The 26,978-nt window shown below is 40.5% G+C and overlaps 1 protein-coding gene across 3 annotated transcripts in view; it reads left to right on the plus strand.

The window, feature by feature from the left end:
• DOP1B (DOP1 leucine zipper like protein B) overlaps positions 1-26,978 on the plus strand; it is a 110,117-nt gene that overhangs the window by 70,237 nt on the left and 12,902 nt on the right. For 2 of the 3 annotated variants that reach the window (XM_073668385.1, XM_073668387.1), the window contains 13 exons: positions 9-199; positions 7,832-9,431; positions 10,570-10,684; positions 10,929-11,114; positions 13,632-13,757; positions 15,765-15,899; positions 15,985-16,040; positions 16,767-16,871; positions 22,603-22,669; positions 22,793-22,937; positions 23,933-24,018; positions 24,181-24,290; positions 25,093-25,239. In XM_073668385.1, coding sequence (XP_073524486.1) covers positions 9-199; positions 7,832-9,431; positions 10,570-10,684; positions 10,929-11,114; positions 13,632-13,757; positions 15,765-15,899; positions 15,985-16,040; positions 16,767-16,871; positions 22,603-22,669; positions 22,793-22,937; positions 23,933-24,018; positions 24,181-24,290; positions 25,093-25,239 — 3,069 coding nt within the window. The remainder of the gene's footprint in view (positions 1-8; positions 200-7,831; positions 9,432-10,569; positions 10,685-10,928; positions 11,115-13,631; positions 13,758-15,764; positions 15,900-15,984; positions 16,041-16,766; positions 16,872-22,602; positions 22,670-22,792; positions 22,938-23,932; positions 24,019-24,180; positions 24,291-25,092; positions 25,240-26,978) is intronic. The other variant, XM_073668386.1, reaches the window with a different exon arrangement.

A 26,978-nucleotide genomic window follows, 5' to 3' on the forward strand; every position in this document is an offset into this window, starting at 1 on the left:
TTCTGCAGGTCTCTCTTTGTGGTTCTGGACAGTCTGAACTGCGCAGATGGAGCCATCGGAGCCGCTGCTCAAGGCTGGCTGGTACGGGCGCTCTCTCTAAATGATGTCGCCCGGATCCTAGAACCCGTGCTGTTACTTCTGCTTCATCCGAAGACCCAAAGGACGTCCATTCAGTGCATTAAGCAGAAAAACTCCTCAGGTACCACAGACTCCTATCACTCCGCGTCAGCCACACTGTCCTCGCCGATATACAAGTGACTGCCATTTTTACTCTACTTTTTGACTACTTTATTAGGGCACGTTCTGATATTAGAGGGGGCCACCTCCATAAAGGGGTGCAGCAGTTAAAACCATTAAAACAGTTGTCCATAAACAACATAGACCTATTAATCGCTGGGACCCTCCATTGATTCTAAGAACGTGGATCTCAAAGTCCCCAGTGTGAATGGAGCGGTAGTGAGGATGTTCGACCACCACATCTATAGTACTGGTAGTCGCACATGCTCTCCTGTGCTCTGTTCGCACTGGAGCCTTTGAGACCCTATTTATCAGAAGGATTGTTTTGGGTCTCAGCAGTCGGACCCCCAGTAATCATCTTGTGGATAGGTGATAAATGTTGTTTATCGTCACCTGAGAGCCCACAGGACCATTTACCACTTCCCTGCTATTACTTTTCTCGGGGTGACAATATAACCCTTTAAAGGAGTTTTGTCAAAATTAAAAGCCATTCCCTATCCATAACATGGTGGTCCGACCTCTGGGACATGCAGTCTTCCAAGAATGGGGATCTGCAGAGCCCTGTTTGAATGGACAAGTAGTTGATTAAATGCACCTTCACTTCATTCATTCCAGCGCTAGGACCACCACTGATCTGTAAATCATCCTTTATATTATAGGGAGGGGATTACAGTAAGTCACCCTTTATATTATAGGGAGGGGATTACAGTAAATCATCCTTTATATTAGAGAGGGGATTACAGTAAATCTTCCTTTATATTGTAGGTAAGGGATTACAGTAAATCACCCTTTTTATTATAGGTAGGAGATTACAGTAAGTCACCCTTTATATTATAGGTAGGGGATTACAGTGAGTCATCCTTTATATTATAGGGAGGGTATTACAGTGAGTCATCCTTTATATTATAGGGAGGGGATTACAGAGAGTCATCCTTTATATTATAGGGAGGGGATTACAGTGAGTCATCCTTTATATTATAGGGAGGGGATTACAGTGAGTCATCCTTTATATTGTAGGTAAGGGATTACAGTGAGTCATCCTTTATATTATAGGGAGGGGATTACAGTGAGTCACCCTTTATATTATAGGGAGGGTATTACAGTGAGTCATCCTTTATATTATAGGGAGGGGATTACAGTAAATCATCCTTTATATTATAGGTAGGGGATTACAGTGAGTCATCCTTTATATTATAGGGAGGGGATTACAGTGAGTCATCCTTTATATTATAGGGAGGGGATTACAGTAAGTCACCCTTTATATTATAGGTAGGGGATTACAGTAAATCATCCTTTATATTATAGGTAGGGGATTACAGTGAGTCATCCTTTATATTATAGGGAGGGGATTACAGTAAGTCACCCTTTATATTATAGGGAGGGGATTACAGAGAGTCATCCTTTATATTATAGGGAGGGGATTACAGTGAGTCATCCTTTATATTATAGGGAGGGGATTACAGCAAGTCATCCTTTATATTATAGGGAGGGGATTAAAGTAAGTCACCCTTTATATTATAGGTAGGGGGTTACAGTGAGTCACCCTTTATATTTTAGGTAGGGGATTACAGTAAATCACCCTTTATATTATAGGGAGGGGATTACAGTAAATCATCCTTTATATTATAGGGAGGGGATTACAGTAAGTCACCCTTTATATTATAGGGAGGGGATTACTGTAAATCATCCTTTATATTATAGGTAGGGGATTACAGTAAATCATCCTTTATATTATAGGTAGGGGATTACAGTAAGTCATCCTTTATATTATAGGTAGGGGATTACAGTAAGTCATCCTTTATATTATAGGGAGGGGATTACAGTAAGTCATCCTTTATATTATAGGTAGGGGACTACAGTAAGTCACCCTTTATATTATAGGTAGGGGATTACAGTAAGTCATCCTTTATATTATAGGGAGGGGATTACAGTAAGTCATCCTTTATATTATAGGGAGGGGATTACAGTAAATCATCCTTTATATTGTAGGGAGGGGATTACAGTGAGTCATCCTTTATATTATAGGGAGGGGATTACAGTGAGTCATCCTTTATATTATAGGGAGGGGATTACAGTAAGTCACCCTTTATATTATAGGGAGGGGATTACAGTGAGTCATCCTTTATATTATAGGGAGGGGATTACAGTAAATCACCCTTTATATTATAGGTAGGGGATTACAGTAAGTCATCCTTTATATTATAGGGAGGGGATTACAGTAAGTCATCCTTTATATTATAGGTAGGGGATTACAGTAAATCTTCCTTTATATTATAGGGAGGGGATTACAGTAAGTCACCCTTTATATTATAGGTAGGAGATTACAGTAAGTCATCCTTTATATTATAGGGAGGGGATTACAGTAAGTCACCCTTTATATTATAGGGAGGGGATTACAGTAAGTCACCCTTTATATTATAGGGAGGGGATTACAGTAAGTCATCCTTTATATTATAGGGAGGGGATTACAGTAAATCATCCTTTATATTATAGGGAGGGGATTACAGTAAGTCATCCTTTATATTATAGGGAGGGGATTACAGTAAGTCACCCTTTATATTATAGGGAGGGGATTACAGTAAGTCATCCTTTATATTATAGGTAGGGGATTACAGTAAGTCATCCTTTATATTGTAGGTAAGGGATTACAGTAAATCACACTGTAATCTCCTACCTATAATATAAAGGGTGATTTACTGTAATCCCCTACCTATAATATAAAGGGTGATTTACTGTAATCCCCTCCCTATAATATAAAGGGTGATTTACTGTAATCCCCTCCCTATAATATAAAGGGTGATTTACTGTAATCCCCTACCTATAATATAAAGGGTGATTTACTGTAATCCCCTCCCTATAATATAAAGGGTGACTTACTGTAATCCCCTCCCTATAATATAAAGGGTGACTTACTGTAATCCCCTCCCTATAATATAAAGGGTGACTTACTGTAATCCCCTACCTATAATATAAAGGGTGATTTACTGTAATCCCCTCCCTATAATATAAAGGATGATTTACTGTAATCCCCTACATATAATATAAAGGGTGATTTACTGTAATCCCCTACTTATAATATAAAGGGTGACTTACTGTAATCTCCTACCTATAATATAAAGGGTGACTTACTGTAATCTCCTACCTATAATATAAAGGGTGATTTACTGTAATCCCCTCCCTATAATATAAAGGATGACTTACTGTAATCCCCTCCCTATAATATAAAGGGTGACTTACTGTAATCCCCTCCCTATAATATAAAGGGTGATTTACTGTAATCCCCTCCCTATAATATAAAGGGTGATTTACTGTAATCCCCTCCCTATAATATAAAGGGTGACTTACTGTAATCCCCTCCCTACAATATAAAGGATGACTTACTGTAATCCCCTCCCTATAATATAAAGGATGATTTACTGTAATCCCCTCCCTATAATATAAAGGGTGATTTACTGTAATCCCCTACCTACAATATAAAGGGTGATTTACTGTAATCCCCTACCTATAATATAAAGGATGATTTACTGTAATCCCCTCCCTATAATATAAAGGGTGACTTACTGTAATCCCCTCCCTATAATATAAAGGGTGATTTACTGTAATCCCCTCCCAATAATATAAAGGGTGATTTACTGTAATCCCCTCCCTATAATATAAAGGATGATTTACTGTAATCCCCTACATATAATATAAAGGGTGATTTACTGTAATCCCCTACTTATAATATAAAGGGTGATTTACTGTAATCTCCTACCTATAATATAAAGGAAGTCACCCTTTATATTATAAGTAGGGGATTACAGTAAATCACCCTTTATATTATATGTAGGGGATTACAGTAAATCATCCTTTATATTATAGGGAGGGGATTACAGTAAGTCACCCTTTATATTATAGGGAGGGGATTACAGTAAATCATCCTTTATATTATAGGGAGGGGATTACAGTAAGTCACCCTTTATATTGTAGGTAGGGGATTACAGTAAATCACCCTTTATATTATAGGGAGGGGATTACAGTAAGTCATCCTTTATATTATAGGGAGGGGATTACAGTAAGTCACCCTTTATATTATAGGGAGGGGATTACAGTAAATCATCCTTTATATTATAGGGAGGGGATTACAGTAAGTCACCCTTTATATTGTAGGTAGGGGATTACAGTAAATCACCCTTTATATTATAGGGAGGGGATTACAGTAAATCATCCTTTATATTATAGGGAGGGGATTACAGTAAATCATCCTTTATATTATAGGGAGGGGATTACAGTAAGTCACCCTTTATATTATAGGGAGGGGATTACAGTAAATCACCCTTTATATTATTGGGAGGGGATTACAGTAAGTCACCCTTTATATTATAGGGAGGGGATTACAGTAAATCACCCTTTATATTATAGGGAGGGGATTACAGTAAGTCACCCTTTATATTGTAGGTAGGGGATTACAGTAAATCACCCTTTATATTATAGGGAGGGGATTACAGTAAATCATCCTTTATATTATAGGGAGGGGATTACAGTAAGTCATCCTTTATATTATAGGGAGGGGATTACAGTAAGTCACCCTTTATATTATAGGGAGGGGATTACAGTAAATCATCCTTTATATTATAGGTAGGGGATTACAGTAAATCACCCTTTATATTGTAGGTAGGGGATTACAGTAAATCACCCTTTATATTATAGGGAGGGGATTACAGTAAATCATCCTTTATATTATAGGGAGGGGATTACAGTAAGTCATCCTTTATATTATAGGGAGGGGATTACAGTAAGTCATCCTTTATATTATAGGGAGGGGATTACAGTAAGTCACCCTTTATATTATAGGGAGGGGATTACAGTAAATCATCCTTTATATTATAGGGAGGGGATTACAGTAAGTCATCCTTTATATTATAGGGAGGGGATTACAGTAAGTCACCCTTTATATTATAGGGAGGGGATTACAGTAAATCATCCTTTATATTATAGGTAGGGGATTACAGTAAATCACCCTTTATATTGTAGGTAGGGGATTACAGTAAATCACCCTTTATATTATAGGGAGGGGATTACAGTAAATCATCCTTTATATTATAGGGAGGGGATTACAGTAAGTCATCCTTTATATTATAGGGAGGGGATTACAGTAAGTCATCCTTTATATTATAGGGAGGGGATTACAGTAAGTCACCCTTTATATTATAGGGAGGGGATTACAGTAAATCATCCTTTATATTATAGGTAGGGGATTACAGTAAATCACCCTTTATATTGTAGGTAGGGGATTACAGTAAATCACCCTTTATATTATAGGGAGGGGATTACAGTAAATCATCCTTTATATTATAGGGAGGGGATTACAGTAAGTCATCCTTTATATTATAGGGAGGGGATTACAGTAAGTCATCCTTTATATTATAGGGAGGGGATTACAGTAAGTCACCCTTTATATTATAGGGAGGGGATTACAGTAAATCATCCTTTATATTATAGGGAGGGGATTACAGTAAGTCACCCTTTATATTATAGGGAGGGGATTACAGTAAATCATCCTTTATATTATAGGGAGGGGATTACAGTAAGTCATCCTTTATATTATAGGGAGGGGATTACAGTAAGTCACCCTTTATATTATAGGGAGGGGATTACAGTAAGTCATCCTTTATATTATAGGGAGGGGATTACAGTAAGTCATCCTTTATATTATAGGGAGGGGATTACAGTAAGTCACCCTTTATATTATAGGGAGGGGATTACAGTAAGTCATCCTTTATATTATAGGGAGGGGATTACAGTAAGTCATCCTTTATATTATTGGGAGGGGATTACAGTAAATCACCCTTTATATTATAGGGAGGGGATTACAGTAAATCATCCTTTATATTATAGGTAGGGGATTACAGTAAATCACCCTTTATATTGTAGGGAGGGGATTACAGTAAATCACCCTTTATATTATAGGGAGGGGATTACAGTAAATCACCCTTTATATTATAGGGAGGGGATTACAGTAAGTCATCCTTTATATTATAGGGAGGGGATTACAGTAAGTCACCCTTTATATTATAGGGAGGGGATTACAGTAAGTCACCCTTTATATTATAGGGAGGGGATTACAGTAAGTCACCCTTTATATTATAGGGAGGGGATTACAGTAAGTCATCCTTTATATTGTAGGTAAGGGATTACAGTAAATCACCCTTTATATTATAGGTAGGAGATTACAGCAAGTCACCCTTTATATTATAGGTAGGAGATTACAGTAAGTCACCCTTTATATTATAGGTAGGAGATTACAGTAAATCACCCTTTATATTATAGGGAGGGGATTACAGTAAATCACCCTTTATATTATATGTAGGGGATTACAGTAAATCATCCTTTATATTATAGGGAGGGGATTACAGTAAATCACCCTTTATATTATAGGTAGGGGATTACAGTAAATCACCCTTTATATTATAGGGAGGGGATTACAGTAAGTCACCCTTTATATTATAGGGAGGGGATTACAGTAAGTCACCCTTTATATTATAGGGAGGGGATTACAGTAAATCATCCTTTATATTATAGGGAGGGGATTACAGTAAATCACCCTTTATATTGTAGGGAGGGGATTACAGTAAATCACCCTTTATATTATAGGGAGGGGATTACAGTAAATCACCCTTTATATTATAGGTAGGGGATTACAGTAAATCACCCTTTATATTATAGGTAGGGGATTACAGTAAATCACCCTTTATATTGTAGGTAGGGGATTACAGTAAATCACCCTTTATATTATAGGGAGGGGATTACAGTAAATCACCCTTTATATTATAGGGAGGGGATTACAGTAAATCACCCTTTATATTATAGGGAGGGGATTACAGTAAGTCACCCTTTATATTATAGGGAGGGGATTACAGTAAGTCACCCTTTATATTATAGGGAGGGGATTACAGTAAGTCACCCTTTATATTATAGGGAGGGGATTACAGTAAGTCACCCTTTATATTATAGGGAGGGGATTACAGTAAGTCACCCTTTATATTATAGGTAGGAGATTACAGTAAGTCATCCTTTATATTATAGGGAGGGGATTACAGTAAGTCACCCTTTATATTATAGGGAGGGGATTACAGTAAGTCACCCTTTATATTATAGGGAGGGGATTACAGTGAGTCACCCTTTATATTATAGGGAGGGGATTACAGTGAGTCACCCTTTATATTATAGGTAGGGGATTACAGTGAGTCATCCTTTATATTATAGGGAGGGGATTACAGTGAGTCACCCTTTATATTATAGGGAGGGGATTACAGTAAGTCACCCTTTATATTATAGGGAGGGGATTACAGTAAGTCACCCTTTATATTATAGGTAGGGGATTACTTTGAAAGCAATATGTTCAAAATTAGCTGATTGCTTTAGGTCCGTCTGCTGAAACCCCCCTAGTGATTGTATCGGATGGACTGGGGAACCTTCATTCTCAGGGCTCGATCAGAGAGGGAGCTGAAATTTCCAGTAGCTTACCCGAAAGGATGTGCATATAAAATACAGTTGTTTCCATGCAGGTATTTCCATATCTTCATCGTTATATATGTTCCTGTTTTATATACAGAAGAGATCAGCTACTGGTGCAGACGGAAGAGATCTTCCTTGAAAGACAGCGCTGCGTGTCCAGACTATCCTGAGAGTAACTCAGATGAGAATCTCCCTCAGTTTAACACAGTGGACAGAGAGGCCATCTGGGCCGAGGTGGAAAAGGATCCAGAGAAGATGAAAAATGAGTTGACCGATCACCACATTTCGGAGGGCGCTGTGCCTCCGTTCTACGAGGACGATGACAAGGAGGACAGTGAGCACACAGAATCCGCAGACACCAGCATGGGGCAAAGTGCCAGTGAAAACACATCTTCCTTTAACCCCAGCTCCGTAGACTCAAGTAACGACCAGCGCTGGAGTAATGGAGACAACATAGACGGGCAGGGGTCTTCTAGGCCCTTTTGCCAGCCCCATATGTCCTGTATGGATGTGCCCAGACCTGCCGCGTTGCTACATTTGGTACGTACGGAGTCCGATGTCACGCAGACCTCAGAGTCGCTTTCTAGTGACGACGAGGCAGAGCTGGAGCTTCAGGCCATCAGAACCTCCAAGCTTCTCAAGCAGCAGAAAGAAAAAGCAGAATTAATCGAAGCCCTTTTCAAACACATCCTCCTATATCTTCAGCCTTACGACTCCAAGAGGGTGTTGTATGCTTTCTCAGTGTTGGAGGCTGTTCTAAAAACCAACCCTAAAGAGTTTATTGAAGCAGTCGCCAGCACCAGTATGGACACCAGCTCCACCGCACACCTCAACCTAATCTACAACCTTCTCGCACGCCACCAAGAAGCTCTGGTCGGGCAAAGCTTCTACGGCAAGCTTCAGACTCAATCGCCATCCATGTGCCCTCATTCCCTTTTGATTGAGCTCTTGACGTACCTGTGCCTAAGCTTTTTGCGTTCTTATTACCCGTGCTACCTCAAGGTGAGTCACAGGGACGTGCTGGGCAATCGGGACGTCCAAGTGAAAAGCGTAGAAGTACTCATCAGGGTGATATCACAACTGGCTGCCGTAGCCAAGAACTCGGAAGGGAAGAATGTGGACTTCATCCACCACTTACTAGAGAGATGCAAAGTTCAGGAGTTTGTGCTTTTGTCCTTGTCGGCTTCCATGTATACGAGTCAGAAGAAATACGAGATGTTGTCTCACAGCGGCAACAAAGACCTGATCGATGACTGCTTGTTCGAGGAGAGCGTCATTAATTTTGGTCAAGACCAGATCTGGAGCGAGCATCCTCTTCAGATCGAGCTGCTGAAGCTTCTGCAGGTTTTGATCATCCTGGAACATCACTTGCGGCAATTGCAAGAAGACCAAGATTCTCCGGTAGACCTCTCTAAGGAATGGCATCGGGGGCTGAACTTTCAGCAGTCTATTAACGCCATGCAGTATGTGCAGTCACATGCCATAACCTCACAAGGATTGTTCGTGTCCGCGGTCGTCAGGGCGTTACGCCCAGAGTACGGCTACGGCATGCACCCTCCATGGGTGGCTCTGGTCACGTCATCTTTGCCTTATTTTGGCAAATCTCTAGGACTTACTGTCGCACCATTCGTGGCCCAGATATGTAAGAATTTGGATGAACTTGTGAAGCAATATGAAAATGAATCGGTGAAAATGAAGTAAGTTCACCCCCATAAATTTTTGCCCACTTATTAATTTAATGGTGCCAACTTTTAATTTGTGGTGACTGTTTATGTTTTGGCTTGGGTGGTGTCATTTTTTTTTATTTTCTTTTTGTGTTTTTTATAAAAAAAATTCCTATTTTTAAAAAGTAAATGCACTTTTGGTTATTTTTTTCATCATATTTTTATTTTTGTATTTTTTTTACCATAAACTCCCTGCAAATCAGTGGAGGTTCTGTCTGCTCAAAGGATCACTTAGAAATGTGAAGATCAGGAGACACAATCACGCGGAGGAGTGTACTGGTTTAATACCAAGTCTATAGGAGTCAAATATTTTATCAGGCCATTTTCCACTGTAACTGGGGCTCCATAGGATCCCCAGTTGCAGTAGAAAACAGCTCACTGTAGTCACATAAGTCACTTTCAGCGCAAATCAGAAACGGATCAGATGAAACATACTACACCATGCTGGGGACACCCGGCAATATGATTGCTAGGTTCAATGCTGCCCCCTTCAGACTTTGTATTGAATCTATCCTCTGCTCATGGCAAATATTGTGCTCTTTTGCCTCTTGATCATTCTTTTGATCAATCAATGGGGTTCTCAGGGCTTGGATCCCCATTGATCTACAAGTAATTAAAGGGCTTAAAATATTTCCAAAGTTTATTTACGCTTTTTAATATGTTATTTTGCCTTTTTCCACTGTAACTCGGGCATCCATATGAAGCCCAAGTTACAGAGGAAGGCAGCCCACTAGTGACGTTAGTCATTGGTATAACTGATGAAGCACCGATGAGACCTAGCAGTTACACCATATTGGGGGCACCTGGCAATGACGTGATCACTAGCTGTAGTCAATGCGTAGCGAGAGGTAGTCTGCAAATGAGAAGACAAAAGTGGTTACTAATTTCGTCTGTCTTCTCGAGGTCCTTGCTGACTCTATTAGACCGCAAGAACTTTTAACCCATGCCATAGATTTATAGAGGAGCTGGTGAGAAGCCCGTACAATTACAGCACACGGTCATAAAAAAATAATAATTAGAAATAGATAAGTCTGTACTGATAGAGGGGTAAGTGGATGGATGGAATCCAAAAATGTATAAAGCAGAATATCTCACCGTGGATTTTTCCCAGCAGCTCTGCTTGCAAAACAGAGAACGTTTCGCCAGATTACCCCCTCACCCTCCTGGAGGGTCTCACCACTATTGGTCATTTTTGCCTCATGGATCATCCCGCTCACAAAAAGAAGGTATGTGATATCATACCATCATTGCTACCATCAGTTTATGCATTTCTGATATTATAGACACACTGACGGATGAATGTCAGGTTACAGGGATATTCTCTCTCCCCATCATAAATTTCAAATTTCTTGTAAAAAAAAAAAAAACAAGCAACTTTGCACTTTTACCTCTTAGTAAGAATTCTCAAGAATGAAAGTATGTTTAATGTTATAGAATACCATATTATAACATTATATTTCTTGCCCGCAGTCGTCCTCTTCAGATCCGTCAAATCTTAAGAACGCGCGTCACGCTCTCCTGGAAGAACTGCCGCGCATCGTTAACAGCTTGTCTCAGCTATGGAGCGTCATTACCAGACAGGAGAGGGAGCGGAGGCCCTCTGATCTGCTGGGGACAATAAAAGGCTCGTCCTCCGTCTATTTCAAAAGCACAAAAGTAAGAGAGAAGCGTAAAGTTGCCTTGACTTGTGATCGCCTCTTATGAGGAACGTGCTTTTAATTGCATTGAAGCAGGTTAGCTAGAAAGATAGATAGAGAGATAGATATGGTAGACGAGGGCCAGGAGAGGTATGTCAGGGAGTGGAGGAACGATATCATCACCTCACAGACACTGACCATATACCAGAGTCTACAGAGAGACCACAGACTGGCCCCATATCTGGAGAAACTCCCGGACCCCAGAGACCGCCAGATCCTGAGCCGGTATAGACTCAGTGCCCACAGACAGAGCTACAAGCCCAGGGAGGACAGGCTGTGCCCACACTGCGACCTGGAGGATGAGACCCACTTCCTGATACACTGCACCAAATACTCAGCAGTGAGGGACACTCACTTCAGGAGACTCTCCCATCTCTTCCCGGATTACAGCTCCATGAAGGAGGAAGAGAAAACACATATACCGCATTTTGCGGACTATAAGACGCACCAAATCATAAGATGCACCCCAAATAGGAAAAAATGTTTTAAAATAAAATGGTGGTGCGTCTTATATTCCCTTTTAATGGTAGCTTACCTGGGCGGGAGCTGCGGTGGAGTGGGGTCACAGGAGGCAGGGTCACTGCTACAGGAGGCCAGCGGCGGCTGCTTGATTGGGGCGGTGCTGCGGTGCTTGGGATCTCAGAAGGTGTTGGAGCCGGTGAGCAGAATCCATTTTCCCAATGATATCCCTGCTGTGGGCTTCGGGAAAATGGCTGCTGCAGGCGGCACATGCACAGATTGACATCTCGTCTCCCTAGATCTCAATCTGCAAATGCGCTGCCTCCAGCAGCCATTTTCCCGGCTGCCCCCACCTTAGATGTGCCCCTATCCATCGTTCCTACAGTCCCTATTCCCTACTGTACACTTGCTTTGGCAAAATGAATATGTATTTAGTCCTGATAATGTTTATTTGGATTGATATGAGATAGATAGATGATAGATAGATAATAGATAGAGAGATAGATAATAGATGGATAGATAGATAGATAGACAGATAATAGATAGATAATAGGTAATAGATAGAAAGATAATAGATAGATGATTGATAGATAAGAGATGATAGATAATAGATAGATGATAGATAGATAGATAGATAGATAGATAATAGATAGATAGATGATAGATAGATAGATGATATATAGATAGATGATAGATAGATAATAGATGATAGATAGATAATACATAGATAATAGATAGATAATACATAGATGATAGATAATAGATAGATAATAGATAGATAATAGATAGATAGATAATAGATGATAGATAGATAATAGATGATAGATAATAGATAGATAATAGATAGATAGATAATAGATAGATAATAGATAGATAATAGATAGATGATAGATAATAGATAGATGATAGATAATAGATAGATGATAGATAGATAGATAATAGATGATAGATAATAGATAGATAATAGATGATAGATAGATAGATAATAGATGATAGATAATACATAGATGATAGATAATAGATAGATGATAGATAGATAATAGATAGATAGATAATAGATAGATAGATAATAGATAGATAGATAATAGATGATAGATAGATAGTAGATAGATGATAGATATATAGATAATAGATGATAGATAGATAGTAGATAGATGATAGATAGATAGTAGATAGATAATAGATAGATAGTAGATAGATAATAGATGATAGATAGATAGATAGATAATAGATAGGTAATAGATGGATAGATAATAGATGATAGATAGATGATAGATAGATGATAGATAGATAATAGATGATAGATAATAGATAGATAGATAATAGATAGATAGATAATAGATGATAGATAGATAGTAGATAGATGATAGATAGATAGTAGATAGATGATAGATAGATAGTAGATAGATGATAGATAGATAGTAGATAGATAGTAGATGATAGATAGATAGATAGATAATAGATAGGTAATAGATGGATAGATAATTAGATGATAGATAGATGATAGATAGATAATAGATTGATAGATAATAGATAGATGATAGATAATAGATAGATAGATAGAAGCAAAACCAGCATTATGAAATATCCAGGTCTTCCTCGCAGACGCAGAGATGGGTTAATAGAAAACCGCACTTTTTTTGCACATGTGAATTGGAGTCCTGCATATTTTTTTCTTTATCGATATATAGACACAGTGTATGGATAGATGCATGAAGTAGATGGATACATAGGTAGATAGTTTTTCCTGTCTCACAGGTCCGCTGCCTCAGTGTACGTCTTGTCCGTGGTCAGTACAGGGCTGGGAGCTGATGAGACGCTCGGCTCTCGGGAGATGCGGCATACAGCCGATGACTCCGGGCTTTAGGGGCTCATTATTGGAGACAGTTTAATCTTTTTAATCTTTGTTATGTTAGAGGCCAACAGCAGATTTGTAGCCACTTTGGCTTCCTGATTTCTTGGTGTCAGGCGTCCTGTATGTGGCTTCATTTCAATGGCGTTCTCTTATACCTTACAGACACTGAAGCAGAAAATCTTAGACTTTCTGAACCCGCTGACGGCACATCTCGGGGTGCAGCTGATTGCGGCCGTCGCTGCTGTGTGGAAGAGGAAAAGATTCCACAAGGCTCAGAGTAAAGCCAAGGTGAGACCCCGATGGTCGTACTGGAGGATATTTATCGTTAATGCAATTAGAATAGAAATTTTATGTCCGGGATCAGAGCGATCTCTGTTCCTGGCTGCTTGATCCGGTCTTGGTGACACTGTCTGGCAGTGCGAGACCTGTGTACTCAGCCCCCAGACCTAAGAGTGTCAGCACATATTAAGTGTTACCCTAAGAGCCCGTGTCTTAGAGACACCAATCATATTGTATTTGCTTACAATGGTCCACATTACCAAAAAGGAGTAATACTTGCCAAATCTGTAGTGTATGCACACCAACAATATCTCCTCATGGGGTTAATGAAACGGATAGAAGTAACGAAAGCTTCTCACCTTATTGGGCTGTGATGCTTCGCTACCACTTAAATGCCTTAAAGGGGCATTCTTAAATTGCTTTAATTAAACCATATGAAAAAAAAAAAGCAAGTTTGCAGTTGATTTGCTTTTTCTATCTGCTTTCATGAGAACTTTTATCTTACATAATGCACAGCTCGTTTCCATGGAGCTCGGCCACCAGACCCCGGCCGAGTGTGCATAGTAGTCACATTCCAGGAGACAAGTTAACTCTTAACATACTAGCCAGCTCTCTACAGCAGTTATTCGCTCACCTCTCTCCCTCTCAGCTCCTGACTGTTTTACATCTTGCCACCCCAGCTTTCAGATCCGGTCTCCTAATCACTGCTCTCACTTTCCTGAGTTGTGTGCTTGTTCTAATGCCCTGTTATCTCTATGTGTAAATGCAAGAATAACAGTATAGACTTAGAACAAACCACTGATGGCTGAATGTGTTGTAGCAGAATTTGTGCTGCTCTTTATAACTCTACTGATACTACAGCTCTGCTACTCACCAGAACTGTCACTCAAGTAGGAGAGCCCGCCCTACCAGAGACCAGGAAGTGAGGAGACTGCACTGCTCTTAGCTGCTCAAGAGACAACTTGAAAATAACCCTTTAATTACACCGGAGTAGGTTCAAGCAGCAGGTCCATCTGGGATTCGGGCCTCCAGACTTATTGTTCTGGGTGTCAGGAACTGATGATAACTAGTAGTGTTAATTATATTAAAATAGTCAAATAATTATAATAAAAAAAAATGGGTCTTCAACTCTTGATGTAAAAAAGTAAATTATTTTATTGTTTAAAAACTATAATGATAAATTAGTTCTTTTCATCAAGCGCTGGAACCTGGGATTTTTTTTTTTCAATAATTTGATTATTTTTTCCAAATAATTAACATTACTGGTTCTTAATGATAAATCTAACGCAATTACACCAGTACGCTTCCCAATGTTGGGTCACAGCGGGAGACCAATATGTCGCACGTCTGTGCTGAATTTTTTCACAAATTGCAACTTGTTAAATAAATTAAAGGGAACCTCACATTTCCCGAACCACAGGCAACAGGAATTGGACACCGGTGTGTATGGAATACTAGAGAACCTGTCACCCATGATGCTAGAAAAGCCGGCCAGGGACTATGCGTCAGATCCAGACTAGTGACCCGGACTAGTCCGAGGCAGATACCCAGTGACTTTTCCCCGCCCCTTTCAGGTTGACTGACAGGTCTCCCACTATAAACACACACACACAGTGACCTGCCTCTTAAAGGGATCTCAAAAGAAGAGAACTGTGTCTCATGTAGCAAAAAAAGTTGAAAAATTGCAACTTTTTATGTATAGGAAAAATGATTGTGACATAAATGTATTTGTTCTGCACTTTTTTTAAGACTGGAAAACACCTTTAAACGTGACACCGCAACCCCTTCTTGTTTTTCATTATTTTTAAGTTTTGTCATAGGAATTTATGACCAGGAAATGTTGTAAGTTGCACGACATTTTGGGTGCAAAGTAAATGATAAATGTCCCCTCAACTAGTAAACAAAGAAAAAAAAAAGTCATAAAATTAAAAATGTGAAAAAGAAAAAATTCTCTAATTATTTAGGGGTTAATCAGGGTTTCCTCTAACCAATCGGCGTCCGACTTATTCCCTGCAGATCATCCCGGTGCCCAGCGAGTCTCAGCTGACGCTGGTGGACCTGGTGTGCGCTCTGAAGACGCTGAGGACGGACACCATCTTGCAGCTTGTGAAGGAGGTGGTGAAGAAGCCTCCTCAGATAAAAGGAGACGAGGTACCATGGGACTTGGCGCCGCCTTCAAGTTTTGTATGACCACTCTCATCGTCTTCTAATTGTGATTCTTCTCCCGCTTCTCTAGAAGACGTCTCTGGTCGACATCCCGATGCTCCAGTTCAGCTTTGCGTTTATACAGAGGTGGGTGTTGTGGGGCGTCTAGTGGCCAGGTCTGACCACGGGTCCGCATTTTATTGCCACCTCTGCAGAGCTGTGTGATGTGCAGTACCCATGTATAGCCTGCAGGAGGCGCTTGTGTTTTTTTCTTCATCTAATCATATGCTCAGCTGTCGACTCTAGCAGTTCATTGGAGACTTTAGGCGGCCGAAAAAAAATGCTCATTTATGTTATTTTTTTCAGCCGACGAGATCCATCGACAGAAAAATAAAAATGTTGACACAAACCATAATTTTAGGAGTTTTTTTTTTAATAAACTTCTGAATTTTTATTCACCACTTAAAAGGGTTGTCCACTTTCAGAAAATAGCAGTCCTCAGGCGCAGTTTATTATTAATAAAAAACAAAACTGCACTTAACTCACCCTCCTCGGGTCCAGTGCTGCTCCTGGTATCTGATATTGGCTGCAGCGTTGACGTCATGTCAACAGCCCAGCTGCCAGTCACTGATTGGCTGTTGGTATAATGTCAGTGCTGCAGCCAATATCCGGTACCGTGAGGAACAGCAGATATTCACCGGTGGACCTGGGGACGGTGAATAAAGGACATTTTGTTTTTTCTTTTATATAGAAAAAGGGGAGAAAAAACGGAAACGCAAAAGAGAGAGATGGCTGTCTGAAGAACGACTGTTCATCCGACCGTTCTCTTGTGCGCGGCTGGCTTTACACTGTCCTTTCCTTTTTCATTTCTAGGCTCTCGCCATCTGACATGCAGGAAAACTTCCAGCCATTGCTGATTCTGTTAAAAGAGTCTGTCCCTTTAAATCTGGCTCCTCCTGGATTTTTCCTGCTCTTGAGGTAAGTGAAATATCACCCGGGATCATCTCTAGATTACTGACATGATTACATGAAATCCTTCCTTTTATTTAGTGCTAAGAAAACTTTTCTACTGTGTTTGGAAACTCGCTGTTCATTCTTAAAGGGGTTTTCCCATCTCCAAGATCCGCAGATGATATAATATTAGAAAATACTTCAATTCAGAAATGTAGTATAGTTCTCCTGATTCGCTATTTCGCTTACCCCATGTACAGGGCATTGCAGTAGCTTAGGTATCCATGGTTACGACCACTCACATAGTGACAGTTAGCTATTAGTAGTCGCAACCACGGATACCTAAACTACTGCAATCCCCTGCACATGGGGTAAGCAACATAGCGAATCAGAAGAACTTTGCTACATTTCTGAATTGAAGTATTTGCTAATATTATTAATATTACATCTACTACGGATCTTGTCACTTACCCCGTGTGCTGGACATTTCAGTAGCTTAGGTATCCTCGGTTACGATCATTAACAGCTAACTGTCACTATATGAGTAGTCACAACCATGGATACCTAATCTACTTCAATGCCCTGCACATCGGGTAAACAACATAGCTAATCAGATGAACTGTACTACATGTCTAATTGGAGGTATTTGCTAATACTATTATTATTATTACCCCTACTACATATTGGGGTAGGAATATCCCTTTAACCAAAGGGTGTCACATTTTGTTAAATCCCCTTCCGCCGCTAATATTTTTACAACCTGTGCTAATTTCTTAAAGGGGTTGTGTAGTGAAAACAAATTATTGACAATCTGCAGACGACTTGTGACCGTGTGACATAAGATCGCCGCGGCCTGCAACATTTATTGTGAATGTGGTCGTATTATGACCCACAAGTTACAGGGGGTAAAAATCAAACGCTTCAGACTTCAGTCCAACCTCATTCACTTGCAATTTTTTTTTTTTGCCTGACACCTACGTGACCAAAGTCACTTAATGGCTAATATTTGGATTTTTTGTGTGACTTTCTTGCATCTACATTGACAGTGATTAGATGGCCCGAGCCGTACTGGGCTTCAATAGAAATAAATATATAGGGTCGTGGACAAAACTGCATGAAGATATAATTAAAAAAACAAATACATATCCCGAATCTACGGGAATATATTTTAAAGGTGTTTTCCAGTTATGGAAAATCCTTGTGACCCGACGGCAGTTTGTTTTAGAAAACACAAACTATACTTTACTCACCCTCCCCTGGTCCACCGTTGCTCCCGGTGCCTGTTATTAGCATTAGTGACCTCAGTGATTGGCTGCAGCACTGCACACAATAACAGACATTGGAAGCAGTGTATCGGAGACTCACTGCGTGTCGGTGCATATATGTCATGTGCACCAAAAGTCTCCATTTACCTGACCGAGGCCAAAAGAGGGTCCTCTCCGACCCCTGACGGCGGGTGTTGGACTTCTGACCGTATTCCTTTCTCACTTTGGAGAACACGTGCTCAGCAAAGTCAAGCGTGCATACGTATAGGGGGTCAAGATAAAGAGCTGCCAGCGAACAGCTGGGGGGCCATAGGTTGGAGACCACCGCACTAGTAGCCTCCGGAAGCATCAGATGGGGACATCTTCCATTCTGCTGATGGACACTTCCTGCAGTTGTGAGTAATGTAGTAGACATGCGGATTTGGTATAATTGTTTCTACCTCTTATCAACACACAAGATAAGATAAAAAATCCCGTAAAAGCAATCGCTCCCCGTGGAGGAATTTCTCTATATACTATGTACATTAAGAACATAAGCTCATATACTATGGGACATATAGGATAATGTAAGACGTGTGATATAGGGCATATAGGATAATATAATACGTGTGATATAGGGCATATAGGATAATATAATACGTGTGATATAGGGCATATAGGATAATATAATACGTGTGATATAGGGCATATAGGATAATGTAAGACGTGTGATATAGGGCATATAGGTTATTTATAAGACGTGTGATATAGGGCATATAGGATAATATAATAAGTGTGTTGTAGGGCATTTGGGATAATATAAGACGTGTGATATAGGGCATATAGGTTCTTATAAGACGTGTGATATAGGGCATATAGGATAATATAATACGTGTGATATAGGGCATATAGGATAATATAATACGTGTGATATAGGGCATATAGGATAATATAATACGTGTGATATAGGGCATATAGGGTAATGTAAGACGTGTGATATAGGGCATATAGGGTAATATAATACGTGTGATATAGGGCATATAGGATAATATAATACGTGTGATATAGGGCATATAGGATAATATAATACGTGTGATATGGGGCATATAGGATAATATAATACGTGTGATATAGGGCATATAGGATAATATAAGACGTGTGATATAGGGCATATAGGATAATATAATACGTGTGATATAGGGCATATAGGATAATATAATACGTGTGATATAGGGCATATAGGATAATATAATACGTGTGATATAGGGCATATAGGATAATATAATACGTGTGATATGGGGCATATAGGATAATATAATACGTGTGATATGGGGCATATAGGAATACAGTAATACCTTGACTTAAGAGTTTAATTTCTTTTGTGAGCGAGCTCTTAACTCAATTTGCTCTTATATCAAATTAAATTTAAAATGAATTGAAATGCTATTAATCCGTTCCAGCCCCCCCAAAAACCACACAGATTTTTTTGTTAGGTGTTTGCAAATAAGAAAAATTAACTTTTATTAATAACAAATACAGTAATGTACAGTATAAAAACCTATTAAATGTAATAAACTATTGTACTGTACTATATATATATTTATATATATTACTCTGTCGCCTAATTGGGGGACACCGGACCATGGGTGTTATGCTGCTGTCCACTAGGAGGCGACACTATGCAGAATCTGAAAAAGATTAACCGTGGCTCCTCCTCTGCAGTATACACCCCTAGACGGCGTCAGCCTTCTCCAGTACAGACCAAAAGTTTGGACACACCTTCTCATTTAAAGTTTTTTCTGTATTTTCATGACCATGAAAATTGTACATTCACACTGAAGGCATCAAAACTATGAATTAACACATGTGGAATTATATACTTAACAAAAAAGTGTGAAACAACTGAAAATATGTCTTATATTCTAGGTTCTTCAAAGTAGCCACCTTTTGCTTTGATGACTGCTTTGCACACTCTTGGCATTCTCTTGATGAGCTTCAAGAGGTAGTCACCGGAAATGGTCTTCCAACAATCTTGAAGGAGTTCCCAGAGATGCTTAGCACTTGTTGGCCCTTTTGCCTTCACTCTGCGGTCCAGCTCACCCCAAACCATCTCGATTGGGTTCAGGTCTGGTGACTGTGGAGGCCAGGTCATCTGGCGTAGCACCCCACCACTCTCCTTCTTGGTCAAATAGCCCTTACACAGCCTGGAGGTGTGTTTGGGGTCATTGTCCTGTTGAAAAATAAATGATGGTCCAACTAAACGCAAACCGGATGGAATAGCATGCCGCTGCAAGATGCTGTGGTAGCCATGCTGGTTCAGTATGCCTTCAATTTTGAATAAATCCCCATCAGTGTCACCAGCAAAGCACCCCCACACCATCACACCTCCTCCTCCATGCTTCACTGTGGGAACCAGGCATGTAGAGTCCATCCGTTCACCTTTTCTGCGTCGCACAAAGACACGGTGGTTGGAACCAAAGATCTCAAATTTGGACTCATCAGACCAAATCACAGATTTCCACTGGTCTAATGTCCATTCCTTGTGTTCTTTAGCCCAAACAAGTCTCTTCTGCTTGTTGTCTGTCCTTAGCAGTGGTTTCCTAGCAGCTATTTTACCATGAAGGCCTGCTGCACAAAGTCTCCTCATAACAGTTGTTGTAGAGATGTGTCTGCTGCTAGAACTCTGTGTGGCATTGACCTGGTCTCTAATCTGAGCTGCTGTTAACCTGCGATTTCTGAGGCTGGTGACTCGGATAAGCTTATCCTCAGAAGCAGAGGTGACTCTTGGTCTTCCTTTCCTGGGGCGGTCCTCATGTGAGCCAGTTTCTTTGTAGCGCTTGATGGTTTTTGCAACTGCACTTGGGGACACTTACAGAGTTTTCCCAATTTTTCGGACTGACTGACCTTCATTTCTTAAAGTAATGATGGCCACTCGTTTTTCTTTACTTAGCTGCTTTTTTCTTGCCATAATACAAATTCTAACAGTCTATTCAGTAGGACTATCAGCTGTGTATTCACCTGACGTCTGCACAACACAACTGATGGTCCCAACCCCATTTATAAGGCAAGAAATCCCACTTACTAAACCTGACAGGGCACACCTGTGAAGTGAAAACCATTTCCGGTGACTACCTCTTGAAGCTCATCAAGAGAATGCCAAGAGTGTGCAAAGCAGTCATCAAAGCAAAAGGTGGCTACTCTGAAGAACCTACAATATAAGACATATTTTCAGTTGTTTCACACTTTTTTGTTAAGTATATAATTCCACATGTGTTAATTCATAGTTTTGATGCCTTCAGTGTGAATGTACAATTTTCAAAGTCCTGAAAATACAGAAAAATCTTTAAATGAGAAGGTGTGTCCAAACTTTTGGTCTGTACAGTGTATATACATATGCACATACAAATATATATATATATATATATATATATATTTTAATAGCTTCACTTAATCATCTTCACATATAAATATAGCAAACATTGAACCCTAAAGCCAAAACTCCAAAGAATCAGAGAGTGCACATAATAGTGCAGTATACTGTACCTTGCTGCACTTGTGAAATAACATACAGTACTGCCACAGAAAAAGTAGCAGAAGCATAAACCGAAAAATAATCATTATTCTATGTACAGCCCCATGTCAAATGCATGCAGCATGCAGTGCTAAAAATTGAGTCCACCCCAGGAAAATGATTCACAAGAAAAGGTCAAAGGGGCAACAGCAAGGACAGAGATGTTTGCATGGCAGGAGAACCACTTGGTGAGTGTCAGTGTCGTAAACTCGCTGGATCCTTACTCAAGATCTCGGCTCCTGTCATAAAACAATAAATCAACTGAGCGACAGCTCGTATCTCAATTCATAAGTAGATGCACTCCGTTAGTCAAGGTATCGCCGTAATATAAGACATGTGATATAGGGCATATAGGGATAATATAAGACGTTTGTATTGTGAGTTTGAGCTGTGGATTTACCACTTTCCCTTTATGTCGACATTAAGGTTTCTTTATTTGGCCGTGGAATTTTCTTATAAGTGATAACTATGGCATTCATCTGGAAAACGAGGTCACCAGTGTCCACTAAAGTCTTTGCCGCTTGTGGAAAGAGCCCAAACTTTGTTTTTAAAACCGGCTGTTTTCACCGTGAGCATAAAATGTGTATGGTGCCCTCCCCATTCTCCCCTGGACAGAAAATGATGGAGGAGAGAAGGATCGGGCATGGTGAATAACAACTTTCAGTCTGAGTTTTCTCCTGGCAAATCAGCGGCTGCTATAGGTCTACGCCCGCTGCTTTCTTCCCCATTGGAAACATTTAAACTTTCAGCCTAGCTTAGCGTGCGTGTGTATGGACGATCAAACTCCCATAGATTTCTACAGAGAACACAGCCACATCCTTATTGGAGCTTGCGAAACACAATGCTGTCCTCCCTAGTGATGGGAGGCACTTATGGCACACTCTGTGTACTCCTTTAAGACGTACATTCATATAAGTTTCTATACGTGTCCTTGTTTTCGCAGTATACTGAATGACTTTGTGACCAGGACCCCAAACTTGGAGAACAAGAAAGACCAAAAGGATCTGCAGGTAAAGTGGCATTGATTGAGAGTGTCAGACCATCGGTGACCACCTGCTTCAGGCCCCTGAAGAAACCCATTATGTTCACCAGGCCTCGCTCCACATACAGCAAACTCTCTCTTTGCATCGCAGGAGGTGACGCAGAAGATCCTGGAGGCCGTGGGGAACGTGGCCGGGTCCTCCTTGGAGCAGACTAGCTGGCTGAGTCGAAATCTGGAAGTTAAGGCTCAACCACAAGTATCCCTGGATGAAGCGGATGCAGATGGGGAGCCGTACGGTAAGAATACAGAGGCTACATCTCCAGGTCAGAATAATTCAAAGCAAAAAGTAGAAAATAAACTTTATCACTTAAGATAATATGCAATGAGGTTTGCAACCACCAGGAAATCCATAATCCTGGGATTTGTAAGATCCGCAACACTAAAGCTGTACTGCAGCTCATTTAAGGAGTATTCCCATCTCCAATGTCCTAATATGTAGTAGGTGTAATAATAATAATATTACCAAATACCTCCAATTAGAAATGTAGTATAGTTCTTCTGATTTGTTATGTTGCTTACCCCATGTGCAGGGCATTACAGTAGCTTAGGTATCCATGGTTACAACCACAAACAGCTAACTGTCACGATATGAGTGGTTGTAACCATGGATATTTAAGCTACTGCAATGCCCTGCACATGAGGAAAGAGACACAATGAATCAGAAGAACTATACTACATTTCTAATTGGAGGTATTTGCTAATATTATTATTACACCTACCACATACTGGGATAGGACCTTGTAGATGTGATTATACCCCTTTTAATCCTCAGGATCGATGGGGGTCCATAAACGTAATTGCATAGTCTTCCTGATACAGAGCTCCAAATCTTTTGGTTCCCATAACACAACCATTCAGTTTCATGAGTAATCTGGCTTCATTCACATTCATCTACCGGTTCTTGTGTGTATGAATGATAGGTAGCACTCAATTGTCCTATACTAGAAGCACAATACCCAAAAGCTGGCAGATATCTGTAACTGTGACGTCCCCGGCTCCGCTCACCTCCTGATGCAGAAGTGAGCAGAGCCAGATTACACCTGTAAATGATAAAATGCTCTCTGATTGCCGCCATTGCCAGCTTCCATTCATCTCAGTGATAAATCATCATTATGCAGTGCCTCCTACTGGTTATAGGAAGAATTGAAGCTTCCCCTACAGATGCATGCCCCATAGCACAGAGTAGCAGGGAGAGGCACCGGTGCTTAGCTGAATTGTGTTCTTTGTACAGATGATAATGCTGCCGCTCAGTCGTCCATGGTCTCCGCATCGGCCCCATCGGTGTATAGTGTCCATGCACTGTCACTGCTCGCAGAGGTGAGTGTCGCTGTATGTTGTGGTACTTGTGTCCCCTGATATATGACCGTGGTGATTGCACACCCATCAAACAGCATCGCAGCATGGAGGATTATTGGGCCTGGGAGTAGTCTCTATGCAGCTGGTATGGATAAACCTAATATTTTCTGCTTTTTCTTGAAGGTTCTGGCCACCCTACTGGATATGGTTTACAGAAGTGACGAGAAGGAGAAAGCTGTGCCGTTAATATCCCGGCTCCTGTACTTCGTCTTTCCCTATCTGCGAAATCACAAGTATGTACCCATTTATCAGTCGTATGCTCCAGCATAAAGATAGATTGCAAATGTCAAAAAACTAAAAGAAAAAATGCTAAATATTTTGCAGCCATGTCCATCCATCCTCTATCCTGGTGAGCTTTATGCATAAAAATAATATAGAAAATACTTATATGTATCCAAGTGATCACCAGGTGATGCCTCAGTAAGTGATTATGTTAAAAATAATGTGAAGTGAACACACCTGCAACCAAAGGTCCAATAACAGCACTGATATACAACTATAAATCACACCATATAAAGAGAGAAAAGTGCTCAGCTTTGTGCCACACATTTGCTTTACTGCCAGCTCAGCTTGGTGCTGCACATTTGTTTTAATGCTGCCTGGGCTTCTTGTAGGTGGAAAAGACTTAAATTTCTATAATTTCTCACATTATTTCCATTTACTGCTGCCTCATACCCTTCTATGATGTAATTATTCCCTGTTTACACTGCTCTTCCCCCCAATGACCGAATGCTACTGCTGCCCAGCATGTGAAACACAATCTTTCCAGAGAGAAAGGGAAAGCGACATATGATGCGTAAACTGTCATAATCCAGGGAGTAGGAGACTGGAGATTACCACATGTTCTGTGCACCAAATGTCGCACAGGCACAAAATATACAGCAGGAGGATGGTGATGTCACTGAACACGAGGCATCAGTATATTATTAGGTGATTGCTCTTACAGCGTGCAAACCATATTAAGGGGTAGGATGAACTAGCAATTCAATAGTCCAGGAAGGTCCAATAACCGGAGCATATCCTCTCCATTTTCAGCACATACAATGCCCCCAGTTTCCGTGCCGGTGCCCAGCTCCTCGGCAGCCTCAGCGGGTACGCCTACACCAAGCGTGCTTGGAAGAAGGAGGTTTTGGACTTGTACATGGATCCCGGCTTTTTCCAGATGGATACGTCTTGCATTCAGTAAGGACACACTATCATCATTATATGTCAGTGAATTGAGGGAATGTTCTGTGCTATCAGGACGCTGCTGAAAGTTTCTCCCGAGAATCAGCTGGCGGCTTTTCGGTTCTTCACCGTTGTCCAGATCTCTGCTTGCTGTCGTCATTACATGTAAATATCAATACACATCGGAAACTTCTGGCTCATATTTTCCCTGCAATCTGCAGCAGAAATCCAAGGCAGAACCTCTGTCTGGTATGTGCCACGGATTTGGTTTGTGCTCCAGATTTGCAGTTTGGACTGCCACGAGTTTGTGTGCAGATTAGCCACAAATCCAAATGTGACTAAGATGCATGCCTCTGCTCGCTGCGGGTACTGTTCTTGAGCAGAATTTGACACGGAAACCACTTCATTAAAGGGAACCCGTCAGGACTGATAACGCTATTAACCTGCAGATATAGGGTTAATCTGCAGGATTATAGCGTTATGAAGGTGCCCAGCCACTGTACTGAAAGTGCTCTCCCGGGAGCAGCCAGCTTTCAGTCATGCAAGAGTGCCGGAGCAATTACAGTCACCGCTCACAGCACTGAGAGCAGTGAAAGTAACCACAACGCATCAACAGGCAGCTCTACAGAGCATCAGTACAGAGTAGCTGTCAGTCAGTGCTGGGGTGTGGTTACTGCCGCTGCTCTCAGTGCTGTGAGCAGTGACTGTAATTGCTTCAGGCCCACCCCCATGACTGAAAGCCGGCGGCTCCCGGGAGAAATGAAGTTCATTTTCTCCCAGGTGCCGCGCTTTCAGTACAGCGACCAAGACTCTTCATAACACTGTTATCCTGAAGATTAATCCTATATTTGCAGATGACTGCAATTGCTCCTGGCACGCCTGCATAACTGAAAGCCGGCTCCCGGGAAAAATAAAGTTAATTTATATCTGCAGGTTGATAGTGTTTTGGGACATGACAGGTTCCCTTTGAATCACATGTCACTTATTGAAGCGCATGGAAAGAAAACCTATGAAAAGCAACGCTCTTGGATTTTGCAAATAGCCTCTTCATTGAAGGTGAGAACAGGGGCTCTAATGTCATCTATTAGGTTAACTGAGCAGCTACCTCTCTGTTCCTGATAGAGGCTCCCAAAAATTGATGGGTGACCCCCAAAAAACAATAAATGGCGTGATGTTTATTATTTACTCAAAAACATAATTAAAAATACATATATTAAAACAGTGATGAAGAAAGACATCTAACCCCTACACGCAGAGACCTGGGACATGGATCTCAAGGAGAATGACACAATAGATGGTTATTTCAGTCTTTACATACATATTATATTAAAATATTACAAATAAAAGACACGGATCAATCACAGGACTCTGTAAATATAACATGTAAAAAACATCCAAATGGGAATACAACTAGTAGTAGAGTATGTGTATATATACAGTACAGACCAAAAGTTTGGACACACCTTCTCATTTAAAGATTTTTCTGTATTTTCATAACTATGAAAATTGTACATTCACACTGAAGGCATCAAAACTATGAATTAACACATGTGGAATTATATACTTAACAAAAAAGTGTGAAGCAACTGAAAATATGTCTTATATTCTAGGTTCTTCAAAGTAGCCACCTTTTGCTTTGATGACTGCTTTGCACACTCTTGGCATTCTCTTGATGAGCTTCAAGAGGTAGTCACTGGAAATGGTCTTCCAACAATCTTGAAGGAGTTCCCAGAGATGCTTAGCCCTTGTTGGCC

Source organism: Phyllobates terribilis, unplaced genomic scaffold, assembly GCF_046119375.1.
Source record: "Phyllobates terribilis strain yellow unplaced genomic scaffold, ASM4611937v1 Scaffold_2__4_contigs__length_985480577, whole genome shotgun sequence".
Classification (NCBI taxonomy): Eukaryota; Metazoa; Chordata; class Amphibia; order Anura; family Dendrobatidae; genus Phyllobates; species Phyllobates terribilis.